Consider the following 18968-nt stretch of genomic DNA (forward strand, 5'->3'; position numbering starts at 1 on the left):
TTTGCATTCCTAGCACTGAGCTCAGGACCTGGTACATACTAAGAACTTAATAAATGCCTACTGACTTTGGCACTAACTGACCTAATATTGTTTTGCTGAATCCTGTGTTTTCCCTGACCCAAGGGCAATGTGGCATATGGCTAAAAACAGCTGAAGTTGAATCCCAGCTGTGTGGTCATGGATAAGGCTTTTGTAAAAAGAGGATTGAACTAGCTACCTCCAAGGACCCTCCCACCTTTGAATCTAGGATCCTATGATCTCATATTTAATGATGGTAGGCAGTGTGTGCTTGCATACAGTCTTCTTGGTCACAAAGTGAAGATAGTGGGGTACATAAATTCAAATAATTTTGATATAAAAACAATCCCAACTAGATTATTTTACTGCTACCCAACATGCTTACCATAATACTATAAAAATGATTTCTTCGCTTCACCTGTACAAACCAAACCAATCCCTAATAAAGCAAGTATGTTCTCACACGTGCGATAGGCTACAACACACACCCTAAGAGACAAAAAACTTTAAACCTCCCATCATGGCTCAAAACTGTCTTTATTTTTAGACTGTATTCTAGGAACCAACTTAACGTGATTTGTTGTCTAGAGGAGAATTTATTATCAGAAGGCTCTTCTAGACTCTTTTCAAAAGGGCTGCCGGGAAGTAGGCTTTCCTGGTGACAGAGAGACACCCACCTACCAAGTCAGAAGACTAAGATTTTGCTGAGTTGTGACAGCAAGCTCATTTCACAATCTATTTCCCAGTAATTTTTCTTACCTCCTCATAATATCTACGCTCTTCTTCTTCCACTTCCTTTTGTGCTTTCTCCCATTCTTCTTTCAATTTGTCCTGTTCCTTCTGGTATCTCTCCTATTATGGAATATTTCAATAAATTTGACCGAATTGAGCACCTCATACATCATTGGGAGTCATTAAGAAGCAAACAAACGAACAACCCTGCATTCTGTGTACAATATGGTACAAAAGTTACTTCTTGCTGCAATGTTATAAGTTGACTAGATGACATGATACAATGAAGCAGTATGAGATTTTTGTGGTCATTTAACACTATTCAAGAGCAGATAAGAAAAATACTATAGATATTCAGCCGCATCGGTTAGGACTTTTCTGTAGACATACTCATCTATGGAATACTAGTTTGGATCCTAACTTATGGACATGGAAAATTCTAAGAAAAATGAAAACAAGCTAAAACCCACCTTTAAAAGAATGTGCAGACTATTTAATAAGAACGTATATGTAGAGCCTATATCAGATTGCATGCTGTCTTGGGGAAGGGGGAGGGGAGGGAAGCGTGGAAAATTTAAAACTTAGGGAAGTGAATGTTGAAAACTAAAAATAAATAATTTTTTTAAAAACTGGAGGGGTTAGGGATACGTTGTAAAAAAAAGGGATTGTGCATTAAAAAGTAAGCTAAACCTATAGTTTACTATAACTGGATTGTTCAAAAGGGCAACTCAGCTCAGTGAAAAGAATATTAGATTTGGAGTGAGGATGACCTATGCTCAAATCTTGACTCTAACCCTTACTCCCTGTGTGATCCTGAGGGGATGTCTCTGAGCCTCAGTTTTCTGTAAAATGCAGTAAAAATATCTTCCTTAAACTACCTACCCCAAACAACTGTTTGAACTATGTGCTTTGTAAAACTTCAGTAGCAGTTTTATAGCAATGTGTGAGCTCTATATTCAAATATAAGTTTGGGCATTGATCTAAAAGAAATAAGCTGCTGCCAGGGTAGTTTAATTTTTTTTTAAAGTCTCTTATGGTTTTATAAAAAGTGGATAAGATAACAATTAGCCAAGTACCTGGATTGCTTTTTGCTCATAATCCTTATAGACTTCCACCAAAATGGAATCTTTTGATCTGAATAACTTCTGAATTAAGGGAAGCTTTTTAAGGGCCCATTAAAATGTTGTCAGGATTAGAAATGCCCTTCTTGTTTTCAGAAATGTTGCAATCAGTCACCACATGCAGGGGAACACAAATGTCCTGTATAAGGAAGTCTTTAAAATTAATTGAAATATTTAACCAGGAGTCTTGACCAGGAAGAAATTAATAAATTGATGCAAAAAAATCACAACTAAAATTTAAAACTGGTTCCCCAACTAACCCTTCAATGGCTAGGCAGAATGAGGGAAGGAAGGAAACAAATATTTATTAAGTGCTTACTGTGTAGTAGCCACTTTGCTAGAAATTTTACAAATATTATCTCATTTGATCCTCAAACCAGTCCTTAGAAGTAGGCGCTATTATCGTCCCACTTTACAGTTGAAGAAACTGAGGTAGACAAATGTTAAGGGACTTGCCCAGACTAAGTTTCCTACGTAGCTAGTTAAGTGTCTCAGGTAGGATTTGAACTCAGAACTTCCTGATTTCAAGCCTAGCACTTGATCTACTGCACCACCTAGCTACAGAAATGCTGAAATGTAGAACCTCCAGGCAAATATTGTGCCATTGTCATTAAACTACACTTAAAAACGAGTTGCTCCTTTATATCATTCTTGAGTATCCTTTGGAATACTGAGCATCCACCATTTTTGCCTGCTACTATAAGCTAGCACACCACCGTACCAGCAGGAAAAGTATGTAACTCGATCCTTTGAACACTTGTCTTACTCCTATACCTCTTGATGCTCCAGAAGAAGCAGTGTTGGGTAATATGAGACAATCCAGAACCACGTGGGCTGACTAAACTCCAGTTCTGAAATCCTGACTTTTCAGTGAAGTCCTAGAAGAATTTCAACAAAGATTCTGCTTATAAGACCCCAACCCTCGAATTTCAAACATGATGGCAGGTATAACAAGCAGAGTCATGGGCTTGGGAGCTTTTATCCAGCCTTTAAGGATACGATTCAACACAAACCAGTCACTTCCTTAGCCAACAGGGCCAATGATCAACAAGACGACCTGAACGGCTTTATGGTGTGTGTAGGTGAGATGCCTAGATTTCTCTTAACTCTGTGAGGTGCCCCTGTCCCAACAACCAGGAGGAAACTAGGCAGGGAGGGATGTAAAGGCAGGTATGAGCTGAGAGGCAAAGTGTGACCAGGATCTGCAATAAGAGCATCTTCTTAGCATAACAGAAAGAACACTATGATGAGGGGCGCACCAGAAGTCCTTTTCCATACACTACGGCATTTTTGGTGTAGATGTTACCATTTAAATGGGCAGAAGGCCAATAAATTAAACATGGGGATTCCAGAAGACAGGCACATATAGTTTCCATCTCGTCAATTTTATGAGCAGAAAAGCATGTGACTAGAACTAAATGAACTAGATTTTAAAGAAAAACTGGGCACCTTTCCTACAAATACATTTGCTTCTTTAAGCCATAAAAAATGTTTTATTTTCCCCCTGCTTGCCCCAACTTAAAATACACCAAACTTGTCAGGCTTTTCAAATCCTTTAAAGCAGAACTAAAGCCTTGTTTGATTCACAATAGTTTTGGAATTAATTTTCTAAAAGAAAGAATATTTTTAAAATGTAAATTACAACTGCCTTAAGTATTATTTTCTGAATAATGTAATTAATGCTTCTGAAATTCAGTGTTCATTTCCTATGGTGGGGCCGGGGGAAGAAAGTAAGTCAAGGATTGAAAGGTATGGAATTTCCAGGGCTTCCTTATTAAATACCACCTAATTTTGAAAAAAAAATTAAAAGAGATGTGGATCACAGTCAGACAGTGGAATTTTTGTAAACAGAACATTTCTTTACCAGAACCTGGACAGAGACCATAGCCTCATTTCACCAAAGCTATCACAGGGCTGTTTGGGAACTGATTTCTATCACTATCTGGGTTGGAATTTGATTAGTAACTAAGTGGGAAGAGATTCTATCAACCATTAATTAACAGGATGACCTGTTTTGACCATAAAATGTTAATATGTAGATTTCCCCACTTCATGCTAATAGCTGTTCTCTTTAAACATGAAATGATGTATAACGACATCTGAATGGTCACAGATAAAATGTCAGACTAGTCAACTGATAAGACTACAATCTTACCCTTAGAGATTTTGGCTGAGAGGCATCATAGTATAGAGAATTGGATTTGGAAGTAAGGAAGGACTTAGATTGAATTCCACCTCGGACACTTACTAGCTTTGTGACTGTGAGGAAATCACTGAACCTCTCTGGGACTCAGTTTCTCCAAATGTAAAATGAAGGAGTTAAGGTAAGATGACCTCTAAGGTCCATCCCAGCTTTAAATCTATGATCCTATGATTTTTCAGGCCCAGATAAAAACTACCGTAGGCAACAGAAAAAAAAAAATAAAAAGTTGAATTAAAAACAAACAAAAAACAGTTGATAAGCAAAACTTGGGTGGTACCTGAAGCAAACGCTCCTGTTCAAGCTGCCATTTCTCCTGCCGGCGGCGCTCCTCCTCTGGATCCCATGCCCACAAGTTGAAACGCTTAGAAAAATAAAGCCATGATCAGAATCCAGCAATATATCTCAAGAGCAGACAGGGCCAAATGAACACAATTAAGCTATAGTCTAACGCCCAAGTGAAAATGCTGAAGCTTAAGTTTTTAACATTTCTAAAGGCCTTTCCTGGTTGGTTAAAAAGCTTTTGTATTTTGCCCCTCTTTGGTTTTCTTCCAAGAGCTGGCTGGATTCAATGAGTCCTTTATGAGTTAATGAATGCATACAGTAATTAGCTCCTGGCACGAGATAGCCTTTGCTTCATCCCCCATAGGAATGACGTTTAAAATCTGTTAATATTTCTGGGCACAGGATGTACACGCATTCAGAACGAAGATCCCAGGTCAGTTCACATATGTCAGACCAATCTTATCTGGTGTACTAGTCATGGCACTTAGCAAAACATAGAATACAACTAAAATTCTGCTAAACTCAGCAGGGAAATTACATTTCTGTTAGCTAATCATGGAGTGAGAGTTGGGCTAACCTATGTGGAATTTGTGTGGGAACTTTGGCACGGATCAATCATGTCAAGTTCTTGGGATGGGGGGCAGAAAAAGGAGAGAAAGAGAAAAGGAGAGAGAGAGAGAGAGAGAGAGAATCAGAGTGAACAAGAATGAGCCCATAATAAAGTGCAGAATAAGAGATGCAGCAAAAGATTGGTCCTTTTGGAAGGACAATTAAAGCCTCCTGAAAGAGGAAGCAATGAAAAAGAGCCATAAAAACATCACCAGGATTGGTCTTAGTTCACTTATTTGACATTGGTTTATGAAGCTGTCATAGGCAAAGCACTGTGCTAGGCACTGTGAGTAATATAAAAATGAATAAGATATGGCTCCTGCCCTCTAGGAGGTTACAGTCAAGTAAGAGAAATAAACATGTATACAGATCACTATGGTAAAAGCTAGCAGGTAATAGATGCCATGAGTGGTACAAAGACAGTGCTGGAGGATTTCAGAGGAAACAAAGCTTTTCTTTTAGAAAGTCCTTTAATTAGTAGAACATCTAGAGAGTCTAAGTTCATTATTTTATAATTAAATGTTTATTATTTTCTAGGCAGGTGAGAAAGCAGGTGGACCTTTTTTTTTTTTTTTTACCAAAAGGACCCCAGGCATGCAAGCTCATGGATACTTTACTGAAATATTTCTTTAGATTCTCTTTGAGTTATACTTCTTTCCCAAACTCAGAAATATACATCATTTCAGTCCCTTTTCTACCAAGCTAGCAAGGGTGATCTATCTGGTGGACTCTGAATTCAGTAAACACCAGAATGAAGACCATGGCTCAATTTGCCTGTACAGAAAAAGCACAAACAAGCCGTGGGACCCTTCTGGGCATTCTAGTCTATTAGAACTAGAGCGCCAAGATCAGATCAAGCCTTTATGCTGGCAAAAACATAACTGAGTGAACCAGCTTTTCAGATGCCTATCAGTTTGGGACTGAATCACATGAATACATCTCTACACTAACCAGATTGTGGAGTCATGGTATCAAGGTGCTCAGAGCCATAGGGACAAGTATAATGGCCCATGCACTGGGTCCATGGCTTCTTGGCTTCAGCTGGGTTTTAACAGCAGTTCTTAAAAAGGACATGGACCATAGCCACAGCTGAAAAGTCTCATGGAGGAGAGAGAACCTATTGAGTTAGAGAGTAGAAAGATAAACTTTGAGGAAGTATCATAAGATCCAGGGGTAGGCCTTCTAGGTCCTCAGGTGTGGCCTTTTGACTGAGTCCAAGTTTTACAGAACAAATCCTTTGATTAAGGGTATTTGTTCTGTGGAGTTTGGATTCAGTCAAAGGGCTGCACTTGAGGACTTAAAGAGGGTCACATGTGGTCTTGAAGCCACAGGTTCCCCACCCCTGCAAATCTATGGTGATGAGATGAGATGAGAAGTGAGAGGGAGGGAGAGAGGGGGGGAGAGAGGGAGGGAGGAAGGAAGGGGAAGAGAGAGAGAGAGAGAGAGAGAGAGAGAGAGAGAGAGAGAGAGAAAGAAAAGAATAAGAACAGTTCATAGATGCCACAAGGGGGCTCAGATTATATGCTACAGGTCACTTGTTCAAAAAAAGCAGGCCCGAGGGTTATGAACTGATTAGATGTGAAAAGAGGGGCAGCGGACAGTCTATTTGGGGGAGAGAGAGGGATAGAACTTTTATGGAAAGTTCAAATACTTGAGATCTTTTTTTCCAGCATGATGGCAGATCCTCATTTACTGGCCTGATGCCTGAAATCTCAATACACAGATAGTCAACTTCAAAAAACTGAGGCCTAGGGAAATTAAGTTATTGTCAAATGTCACAGAGCCAGGAAGTGGCAGAGGTGGGAATGAATCCAGTTCCTCTGATGCCGAATTTGGCACATTTTGAAAACTATCAAGCTACCTTTTCATGGTAAAGCTTCCATGATCTCCTCTACCATCACTATGGATATAGTTTTCTTATTTAAAAAATTATTTTGAATAAATGACTGAATTAAGTTCACATACTTTTGGATTTTTTTAATACTGGCTCCCCATTTCATATTTATTTTTAATAGCTTACTTTATATTTTATCAATACTAACTGAAGCACACCAGTTACCTTTTCAAGGTATAATGACAATATTGTATAATGATAAAAAGGCTGCCACATTTAGTCTCCTAAAAATATGAATAATTTCAGCATCCTGAAAATTTTAAATTCTTTTCATTCATTCATTGCTCCAATTTCCTCTTTCTTGACTGGTAATACACAAATGAGGTCCCTCAAAATAAATCAACTATCCTATTAAACCAGTATAAACATCACATCAAAAAAAATAAAATCAGTTACTTACAGGTGTACTTGCAGGTGACTTCTCACTGCTATTAGATTCCACTGTACAAAAACAAAAAAAATAAAATGAATTGTTTCCAATTTCCTTTTTCCTTCTGGTGACTGCACTTGTGATTCCTATGCTGGTTTAAAACCAATTACTGCTTTTTCATAAGTCAAGAGCATTAGAAAATCATGATGAAATAGACCACAGAAATAGGGTGGACCCAACACCAGGAGAAGGTAAGATTGATATGTAACACGTATATATTACTGCATAAATTAGCACCAGTTTCTAAACTATAGGCAGCAACTATTCCTTACTTCGAAAAGATAGGAAATTTCTGTGATGCACATTGTACTCTGGCTTATGTCTTCTCTTCTCCTACAGGGAAATACTAAGCAGAGAAAAGACAGAAGAAAAGACCTCGTGCCACAGTTACCAACAGAACCATTACCCTTAGATAGTAAATGCTTCTGATCTCCTTGTTTAAAAAAAACAGAAGAGGAAAAACAAAACCAAAAAAATAGACATAAGTAAATGACATGGTGTTCTTTTAGGGTCTCGAAAACCAAAACAAAACTGGTCTGGCAAAATGATCAGTGTTTTGTTTTGTATTTTTTAAGGTCTAGAAATGTCACACGTAGATTCTATGTTGGAGAAACAGCTCTTTGCCAACTGTGTGCCAGAAACAAGTACTTTTCTATGAAAGCAGAAGGGGTAACAAATACCAGCCATCATTGATTCATGCCCCCCCCCAAGGAGGTATTCATGACTACTCAGTGCGACAGAAGAAATGTGCAACTATCCCATACGTCGTTTACCTGACTGGGAGAAAAACTGTGAACGTCGCCAAGAGTTCCGAACCCTAAGCGGAACAGTGGCTGTGCCAGGCGACTCTAGATCAGATGTTAGAACAGAACAGATTACAAAACTGAAAAATAGGAGGAAAACAAAAATGAACCTCAAGAGAAGGGGAAAAAGGGTGTGTATGTATGGGGTCCTGGTCATAGGTGATGCATGGGCTGAGGTCAAGAGAATTTGAAAAAAGGAAGTATTTCAATAAAATGTGCATACAATTTGGATGCTAATGCCTTCCTTTTGGCAGTATGGATCTTTGAGTGTAGTGAACTCCCTCCACCAAATCAGAATTGTTCAACTTGGTGCCTATACCAAGAGGTGAAATCACTTACCCAGAGTTGCCCAGATAATGTGTGTTAGCAGTGGGGTTTGAACGCAGGAGGACAAGATAACTGTCTTCAAGTGCCTTAAAGGTTGTCATATGGAGGAAGAATTACATTTGTTCTTTTGGGACCAGCAAATTGCCAAGAGGCCTGTTTCAGCTTGCAGTCTGAAACAAATTTCTAACAATTACAGCTGTCCAAAAGTGGAATGGCTGCCGTTAGTGGGGAGGGGTTCCTCCTCCTCACAGACCTCCCAGCAGAGGCTGCATGACCACTTGTTGGGTAAGTTTTATTGAGGATTCCTTTTGACTATAGATTGGATTGGATAAGCTTAGAGGTTGGTTCCAAAACTCAAATTCTGTGATTCTGTCTTCTGACTCCAAACCCAGCACTCTAACCACTACATGCTGCCTTTTACATAATATTTACAAATATACTAAGGATTTTTAAATCTAGACCTGTGATTTTATTGGGAAAGGAAACTCCCAGGAAGGAAACTTCAAAAATGAACATTATCTCTGCAGTAGTGAATTTTTATTTATTTTGTTAAACATTCCCCAATTACATTTTAAGACTTTTGCAGACCGACCCACAGTTTTGACTTCTGTGGTGGAAGTCCTGAATTCAAATCAGGCTTCAGACACTTACTCACTGTGTGACTCCAGGCAAATCACTTAACTTCTGTTTGGCTCAATTTCCTCAACTGTAAAATGTTATAATAACAGCACCCCCTTCTAAGGGTTGCTGTGAGGACTGAGAGAGACGATATTTATAAAAGTCCCCAAAGCAGGCACTATAGAAATGCTTATTCCTTTATATAATATTCATAATTTTCATTACAAATAAAGTTACTAAGGTATGAGTACATTTTATTGAAATTTTCCTCCACATTTTTGGGGTATGTTTTAGAAAAAGACTGGGATTGCCATCTTTTGTTGACACGGTAGTATACGCTAAAATCGGGATCACAATTTTAGATTTGGAGGAAAACTCGAGAGATCTGTCTTAGGAGAGATAGTCCTCACACAGATGAAATCACAGTTTCACTGAAGTACTAGTAAAAGATATTGGAATAACAGCTTCATTAATTTAGAAATATGACCTTATGAAGAATCAGGAGACACTGAAATCTGATTTCTCATTTTTCACCTGGCTGTATGACTTTGGGTCTTCTCTTGAGTTTTCCTGGGGCTTTCCATGGTGCCTCAGGAAGCTTATTACTGGGGGAACCTCATCATCCTGTAAGATCCCAGTGGCCTCAGTACTCTACCTCATTCACCACCCTTGGTCCCTCTGATTGGAATGTGGAGCTATGAACTCTCAAATCTCCATTTAAGGAGGGAGCTCAGCCCCCTTCCCCAACACTTCCCCTCCCCAACTTCCTTTTGTTATTTGTCTTCCCTCATTATAAGCTCCTTGTATGTGGGGTTGGTTCTTTCTTTCCTCCCTCCCTGTTTCTTTCTTTTTTTTTCCTATTTGTATCCTCAAGCTCAGCACAGTTCCTGGCACATAGTAGGCACTCAATAACTGTATGCTGATTGATTTAGTGGTGCATAGAACAATAGGTTGAGAGCCAGGAGACCTAGTTTTAATCTTACATCTACTTTGATATGAAAAGTCACCTAAATATGTTTCAGTTTTTACAATTTATAAGAAGAAATACTATTCAACATCAATTGCCAGAGATCTGAAGACCCTCACTTCACAAGAAGAGGGGGGTGGGGGAAACATAACCCATAAGGTCATATATATATATACATGTAAAGGCAAACAAGTGCCTTTGATTGAGCCTCACTTTTGCTTGAATCAAGAGTCTTTGGTTGAATCAAGAGTCGTTAATGACCTGCTTAAGTCATAAGAAAGCCTAAGTCACATGAGTTTGATTCACATGGTTGTGACATCCTATGACCCTGAAGAAGTGTATATATATTCTGAGGTTAGCATTTTGCTTTGGAGCTCACTCACTGGAAGAGTGTTCATGTGATTTGGCCAGAGGAGACTCTGGGTAGCCATTAAGGAGCCCCCTGGCTTTGAAAACCCTGATGTCGGTATTTCTCTCTCTGGTGACTATGTAGGTATTGCTATGGACAGACAGTTAGAAGTCCTGTCTGCTGATTTCTTTATTTGTTCTATTTCTATAATTCCTGCTTGTAATCTCTGTTTGTGTCTTCTCTGAAGTTCAGGGTGCTGACTTTTTCCCTTGAACTAAATGAGATTGTAAACCCCATAAAGTTGCTTTCCTTAGAAAAGCAGATCAAAGAACCTGTGCTAGCAGCCCTCCTGTGTGCTGGTGTTACTGACCTTACACCTCCACAGTAGCTGCAAGCAGCACTATTGTTACAATCCAAGGCTCTGTGTTTCTCAGAAAAATACAACCAATAAACTAAAAACATCGCTATAATTTATTTTCCTATCAGCAGTGCCCTTAATGTACACTTTTAATTGTCTAGCACTTGTAGTCACACCACAAGTATGTATGAAGAGAGAACTGAACACATATTTTCTCCAATGGATATGTTCAATCACAGGAGCATAAAGGAAATGCAGAAATACAAATGTTTGTTTTGAAGAAAATGTGTTTAAACTCCTAGGATTTAGAGGTGGAGAGGAACATTAAAATTCATCTATATGCCAACGCTCCTTAACTGGTTTTAGAAATGCTACGATTTGAGCAATTTATAATGAGTGAGGTAAATACCTTTGGTTTAACAGCACATTCTCTAGCATAAAATTGTTTTTAAACATGTAACTGAAGATTTGTTTGCATATAATATCCATTTATGTCCACTGGTACCAACAGGAATTTATTGAGTGTCTACTATGTTTAAGGGATTGAGGTAGGTGCTGGGGATACAGAGACCAAATGGATTGGAACCACACTCAGTGGGATTCACTGACAGGCAATTATCGGCCTTTAATCCCTTAAATGCACTGGTCTGAAACTGATACTTTAATGACAGAATGGAAGCAGTTTTCACATTAAGAAGTTGGTACCCACAAATATGTGCACCGCTTCTCTCCTAAAACAGATGTTTGCTGTTGTGAAGATAGGGCCTAAATCATTTCCCAGAAGGCAATATAAACTATGACAGTCAACTCTAATGCTGTATCAAAATAATAGTTCTTCATTGCTAAGACTAAGTCAGAAAAAGGCACTTTTTCAACGAAAAGAAACGTGGAAACAAATAACCAGGAATCTCTGGCCTGCACCCTTGTGTCTCGCTCCAGATCATACCTACTGAATGTTAATCAACTATGCTTTTCTCTCTCCTCTCTTCTACCTGCTTCTCCTTCAGCAATGGAGCCAACAAAGCTCACAATAAGTATATTACTTATTAAGGCCTTGAGGAAGGCGGTCTCCCTCTGAAGGCTGCTGGGGTCCTTGGCTGACAGAGGGGAAGGCAGTGTCAGGATTGTAGCAGCTCTGTTGGATGTACAAGTAGGTCCCCTACTGCAGTGGTGTCAAGCTCAAATAGAAGTGGGGGGGCCACTTATACTACATATAAGGAACCCTACAGGCCACACAGGATCTTAGAAAATCCTATACTAGTATTATATTGCATTTTATTTATTTTGTTAAATCCCAGCTGTTTCCCAATTATATTTTGATCTGGTTTGGGAGTGTTGTGGGCTGCATGTGGGCCACGGGGCTTGTGTTTGACACGTCTGCTACAGCTGTGGATTTCTGAGTAAGAAGGCAGCTTTGGTCACAGACCTGATTATTTGTAGGCTACACCTCCCCATTCTCCAGTCATATAATCCATTAGAGACCCTGGGAAAGGATCAGGGCTGATGGTTCTGCCATATATAGGATATGCCTTATCTTTTCTTAGAAAAATGAACCTTTCATTACAGCCCCAAATAAAAGTAGGAGAAATTCATAGGAAACATTTTCTTTTTCTTTACCTTGTGAATCAAGATTTGGCAAAGTTGACTCGTTGGTTTCTGGTACTTGGTTCAGGTATGGAAACAACAGAACTGCTTTTGGTTCTGGAGACTTTGGCTTCGTTGCCTGTGTAAATAAGCAGCAGACATGACTATTGTGAGTATTAAACACTCAGGCAGAAAGAAAATCTAAGGACAGAGCAGACAACATTCCTCTATTACAGAAATCGGAGGAGCCAAAACATTTGACCTTACTGGTCCTTTTTGAGTTTCTGCATTTAAATGATCATCACTGGAGATTTTAAAACTGGGCAACTTCTCCATGACCCCAACTGGCATTAACCACTTTTTCTCCCAGAAAAACCAAACTCCATGTAGCAGAAGGGCCATGATTATCACGTACTTCCTGTAACCCTAAGGAGGCAAAATTCTAACTCAGTTACATAAATGAGGGGGTACTATGCATTGTTTTCTCAAGTTCTCATGATTGACGTCAGCATATTCTTCTCTCACAAATGTCAATGCTTATTCATTAAGTGTTTTAAAGGGATAAGTACAAAAGCAACTTTTTCCAAAGTCAGATATATATATATATATATATATATATAAAAGTTTTTTTAAAAAACTTTTTGATGGACAGAATTTTCTTATTTACATATGCCTACTCCTGGCCTTTTTTATGCTTATAGTTTCAGTTATGAACTATATAAGGTTGAGACAAATTAAGTGACTTTCTCTCAGGGTCACAAAGTTAGTTATTAGGCTTTGAACTCAGATCTTCCTGACTCAACGCTGACTTTTGCTCCCTAAGCTGCCTCTATAATAAGCATTTGTACAGAAAATAACCTAACAATCATTGAACCTTATTGACATCCCTCTAGATTACTTCCTCAGTCTTCGCTCATATACATACATAGACACAAACCTGCTTTCTCAAAAGAATTCTGAGAACTAATTTAATTTCTGTTTGCTGAATGAGTCACTGAGATGGATTCTTGTACTGAGTTACAAAATGGAATGCCCTCACTGGTCACTGGAGCATCTTGGGCTATTTGTCCTGAGTGCGAGGAAATAGCCTCTGACTCTGAGTTTCTATGCCTTCTTCTTTCCATAACCTCCATTGTGTTTCTTCTCTCACGATCAGCCTGTCAGCTATCCCCTTGCACTATGATTGGTGAACCCCATTCTAGCAGTACTTCTTTCTCTTTTAATTTGTGACTCTTAAATCAATGAGCTAAAGCGCATGGAATTTCTGCTTGGACTGTCTTTTTTTTTTTTTTTGGCTACAATGGCTTGCATCTTGGAGGCTAGAAAGCTGAGTTTATCGGACAGGGGGATTTCTGCATGTGAGGTGTTTCTGGATTTACTTCACAAGTAACTTTTCTATAATTACAAAAGTTTAACGTTCCTGGTAAAATTCTATTTTCTCTTATGGATTATAAATTCGACCCAAATGAGAGACCGAATAAACTGTAGCACATAGGTCAGGGTAGTATCTAAAACTTAATTTAAAATTTTTACAATGCCTATAATCACACAGGAGTTAGTACTCCATAAATTTTTAACTTTAAACTCTTTCTCTACAAGCAGTGGCTGAAAAAAGACAAGTGAGGGTGTGAAAGATGGAGCCCAACCTACAGCAGAGAAACAGCAGGCTGTGTAAAACTCAGATAAATCCTTTTGCTTTTTATCAGACGCTCCCTTGTCTGCATTTGCAGGGTTTTGATTTTGTTTTACAAAAAATAAGTCTTCAAAGAAACTGAAAAAGTGATGGTGACTACAAATACGAACCTCTTTTCTCCTTCCAATGATGGAGTCTTAACTGTTGCATGCAAAGCAGGCAAAGAACAGTTCCTGATGGGGGCTGAGCAGAAGCTAAACCTCCTGCTTTTCCCTAATTAGTTCAAAGCACTTTTCACCTGTGAGTTCATTAAAAAAGAGGCTGAACATCAGAGGACAGTTTCCTCTATGGGTCTTTCCAACAGAGAAATGTAATTTCTTCCTATCTGCAAACAGATATCACTCCATTTGTGGACAGGGAATAACTTTCACAGGGGAAGCACACAAAGCGATCATCAACAAATATTTGCTGAACCTTGTTGTGTGAGAGTCACTATTCTGTGCACTGGAGGTAGCCCAGGAATAAAGGCCATGGCTCTCTAACTCACTCCTCCTGGCTTTATTATTGTCAATGACAGCATCATTCTTTCAGTCACTCACACCCGAAACCCAGGTGGTCTAGCAATGTGGAAAGACCATAGGCTCTGGGGTAAGAGAACCTAGGTTCAAGTCCTGACACTGAGTATGTATGTGATTTTGGTAAGCCCCTTAACTCCCCAAGGCTCCAGTTCCCTCACCTGTAAAATGAGAAGGTTGGACTTGTTAATGTCCTAGTTCTTTTCCACCACTTATCAAGGATTCAGTGTTTGGTCTCCTGCCAAGGGCAATCAGAACTCAAGCATAATCTCTCCCAAATCTGCTCCTTCCTTAGCACTTCCATAGCCACCATAGGTTTTCTTAGGTTACTACAATTGCCCCCTTTGTTTCTTTCAAAACTCAGCTCAAGTGCCACCTTCCACACGAGGCCTTTCTTGGATGCCCTCAGCTGCTATGGCCTATATCTCCAAATCACCTGGTATGTATTTCCTTGAGGGCAGGGACCTTTTCAATTATATTTTTGTACCTCTAGCACAGCACCCAACACATAGCAGGCACCTAATGAACACTTGATGATTGACCTAACCAGTTTCCCTCCAATATTCCAATACTGCTGCCCCATACCTTACAATTCCTTCTTTGCATCACTGCCAAATTCATATTCTATATTCACAGATTGGATCATATCATTTTTCAGCTTAAAACCCTTAACAGGCTCTCTCCTTCCTTATGGAGCAGTTTTAACTTCTCAATCTGACATTTGGTTCCCTCCATGATATGGCACCACCTTACCCTTTCTAACCTTATTTTCCACTACTACTTTCCATATACTGTGTGTTTTAGCCCAACTGAGCTAACCCTGTATTGTGTATCTTATCACGCCGTTACCTAAGACTGGAAAGCTTCTGGATCATTTCTCTTCTTGTTGAAATGCTCCCTATCTTTTAGGACACAACTCAAATGCTATCTCGTCCTTGGAGGTTTTCCTCATTTCCTCCCCTCCCACAATCAGAACTACCCTTCATTCCCAGGACTTCACACAGCACATGGTCTACACTGTTACTATTCCTAAAACACAGGTGTAAGTAAGATTCCCCTCTTCAAAAATCTTCAGTGGCTCTCTAGTACCAATAAGGAAAAATACAAAGTCCACACCCTATGGCTTCATCTGCATAGGGCCCCCTCTCAGGGAGGAGCTTCCTCTACCAATTCAGATGGGCACCTTCTTTGCTGCAACTCATGACCTCCTGGTCCTGAGACCTTAAATGATTTGCCCATGGTCACAGAGCCAAGTCTTCCTGACCCCCTATCTTTTCCCCCTTTCTCCCTGGCAACTACCCAAACCCCACAAACGTCCATGCAACGGTATCATACATAAGTATCTGAAATTTCTATACAATAATCATGGGCTTTCCACCGAGAGCCCACTACCTGCTATCTTTGTTTTAGTCCAAGATTCCTTCACTCAATAGAGAGAATTGGAGCCACAATTGGCAAATTCCAGGGTTAACTTCCAGACCCACTCTGGATTAGAAGTTATTTTTAAAAAAATAATTGTCATGATAACATATAATACAAAGGTAACACAATTTGCAAAGTCCTGTAAACTCTGTGTTTAGAAGTCAACCTGAGTAAGCAATTAACTTAAGAAAGTGAGCTTAAGAAAAATGGAATATGTGACCCACTGGCCTAGAATGGCAGTTTTTGAGCATTTTGATACAGAAAGCTGAAAGATGGGTCATTGCCTTTGGACACTGAGAAGCATGAGGAGGATTGGAGAACATTATACAACCTGCTGCCTTAAAAAAAAACAAAACACCTGCAAAGTAAAATTACTTGAACTTGTACACTGCCATTTGCCTGATCTCTTAATTCCTTCACCTTCTGTGACAGCACCAACTCCACCTTCCCACTCATTTCACTCTCCAGTTTCCTCTGGTCTTTGTCTTCTGTTTCGTGGTCCTTAGGCTGGTGGCTGGGATTGAACTCCACAAAGGCCACAGTTGGGCTGGCTCGGGTCACAGTTGTTGTAAAGTGCTGACACTCTGAAATGAATACATAAACAGAAGAATAAACACAATTTTTAAAAAGTGTACAAGATCTTAAAAAATTAACAAAACATCAAGTGAACTATTCACAATACAATATTCCAAAGTGTGTTTATCTTTCATTATGGCTTAAGTACTGGACAAGAAGTTAGATCAGACATGGTGAAAGGAATGAGATACAGAATAGCTAATTTGGGGTCGTTTAATCTAAAACCCAACCCTTCCAATAAAATCTCTAGTTTGTGTCAGTGAAAAAATACAAAAATGAAAATGATAATTTACATGAAAGTTAAATGAGATGATATATTGGAATGATTCTAATAATTTACATTTATCTTTGGCTCTGGGAAGAAGCCAGGAAAAAATATTATTACCATTTTTTCTGATAAAGAAACTGAGTCTCAGAGAGATCAAGTGGCTTGCCAATGTCTCTCTGGAGATAGTAAATGTCAGAGGGCAGACCTCAAGCTCAGGTCTTCCCACTCCCAAGTTAAGGGTTTTTCTTACTATACCTCACCTGGCTGGGCAATTGCTACAGTATGACCTTGATTTCCTGTGCTTGCTACAGAATGACCTGTCTACAGAAAAAGAAGGCCTCTATCTGAATATCCTTGGACAGCTTTTAAGAGGCATGCGCCATCCACATTATACATCTAAATCCCCCCATATAATCAATGGATTATGGATACTTAACATCCACTTTATAGGACTTGGAATTTAATTTTACTATTTAAATGGTCATAGAGATTTGGAGTTTTTCTCTTTGCTTGTAAAACATATTTCTGGTCAAAGATTTGTTTGGTGTAGAGTCCTTGGTCAGGAATTAAGCCTCCAATTATAACATTGCTCCCATGGGAAAAATGAATTAGGTTATGATTGGTAGTTTAGGATGCAGATTTGAGGCATATCTATAGTGGTAAGTTGGGACACTATTTCAAGATGAAGAAATTTTCTAATAAGACCTCTAGATGTCAGTATAATCCCATCATTGGGGAAGGACACTAAGGGCTCATGCCATCCATGTTTGCAGATCTACTGGAGGGGAAACAAGAGACAATGGATGGAGAGACGACTTTGGGTCAGGAAGACAACGTTTCAAGCCTCACTTCTGAGGTATACTGGCTGTGTGTCCCTGGGCAAGTCATCTTAACTCTTCAATGCCCCCAAGTAACTAAGAACACAAGCTGCAGAGCAGGGGCTGACCTACATTAGTAGAGGGAGTTTCATCAACCAGAAGCTGCCTACACAAAATGGATAGTCCGGACTCTTCCCCCAGGGAAGGAGGAAGGGAGGAAGGGAAGGAATGAAGAAAGGAAACAAGGAAAGAAAGAAAAAAGTAAAGAAGGGAGGGAGGGACTCAATGCTTTGGAAGGTCAGTAGTTTCATTGATGGGATTAAAGAAGGGGGCGGCCCTGAAAGATCAATCTTACCTTCTGATAGGACTGTACTAATTGGTAACCTTTCCCAAAACACTCATGTTTTGATGAAGCCTGAATATTAGCATCCCAAGTGATTATATAAGTAGTGACAAGTTGTTGGATACTCTTTTAATCATTCTGCAACATATGCTGTGGCTTTCACTCCTTTTTATGAGTGGGAATAAACCTGCTCCGTATCTGACCCTTACTGGTACACCGCTAAACTGGAATTTTTTTTTTCCTCCTCATAACTCCTCCACTCCCTCTCTTGATTCTAGTTTGAAGCAAAAGGTACTATTACTGTGGTTAGCCACATTCCTTGGGAAGCCCTCATATGTATGAATAGTTAATGAATATGAGAATTTCAGAAGCCTATTATCTCTAGTAAGATGTCAGGCGTCCCTCAAAGCAGAACCCTGAGCAAGCCATAACGAGAGGTAAAGGATAGGGATGGTATCCTTCCCCATAAGCTGCGGTGATTAACTCGGATGGCGCTCAGATAGCTTGTTATCATTGGACCAGTGCCTAAGCTCTGTAGGTCCTTTGAGAGCCTGTGGGCTGATTAACTAGCATTTCATAGAAAAAGACTACAGTTTAAAAGCCCATGTGAATAACCCCAAAACTGTATTTCCATGGAACAAACCTTGTGAGTCACATTCCGTGTTCCTACTTTCTTCTTGTCCACAATCAGTTTCATCCTTTTGAGGGGGCAGATCATCTTCCTCAACAGTGGAAATCTGTAAGGAAGAGCATTTTCATTAAAAGAGCTGGAGCACTAATATCTGCCCTCCTTTTAAAAAAAGTAGACTTTCTCTGGATTAATTAATGTGGATTAATTAATTAATTTAATGACATTAAGTCATTAAATATATATTTTTCTGTTTGATCCAGGGCCATATCCAGTAGTCCTGATCCATATCTGGCCACTGGACCCAGATGGCTCTAGAGGAGAGAGTGAGGCTGGTGACTCTGTGCTGCCCTGACTCACTTAAATCCAATTCATTTGCAAGTCACAGCATCACCTTCCTGATGTCATGG

The 18968-nt window shown here is 39.4% G+C and overlaps 1 protein-coding gene across 2 annotated transcripts in view; it reads right to left on the reverse strand.

The window, feature by feature from the left end:
* LIMCH1 (LIM and calponin homology domains 1) overlaps window positions 1-18968 on the reverse strand; it is a 366296-nt gene that overhangs the window by 19930 nt on the left and 327398 nt on the right. For both annotated transcript variants that reach the window (XM_036762932.1, XM_036762933.1), the window contains 6 exons: window positions 18574-18667; window positions 16346-16509; window positions 12329-12434; window positions 7260-7300; window positions 4352-4435; window positions 778-870 (listed from right to left, as the gene is read on the reverse strand). In XM_036762932.1, the coding sequence (XP_036618827.1) occupies window positions 778-870; window positions 4352-4435; window positions 7260-7300; window positions 12329-12434; window positions 16346-16509; window positions 18574-18667 (582 nt within the window). The remainder of the gene's footprint in view (window positions 1-777; window positions 871-4351; window positions 4436-7259; window positions 7301-12328; window positions 12435-16345; window positions 16510-18573; window positions 18668-18968) is intronic.

The sequence above is a fragment of the Trichosurus vulpecula genome, chromosome 6, assembly GCF_011100635.1.
Source record: "Trichosurus vulpecula isolate mTriVul1 chromosome 6, mTriVul1.pri, whole genome shotgun sequence".
Taxonomy (NCBI): Eukaryota; Metazoa; Chordata; class Mammalia; order Diprotodontia; family Phalangeridae; genus Trichosurus; species Trichosurus vulpecula.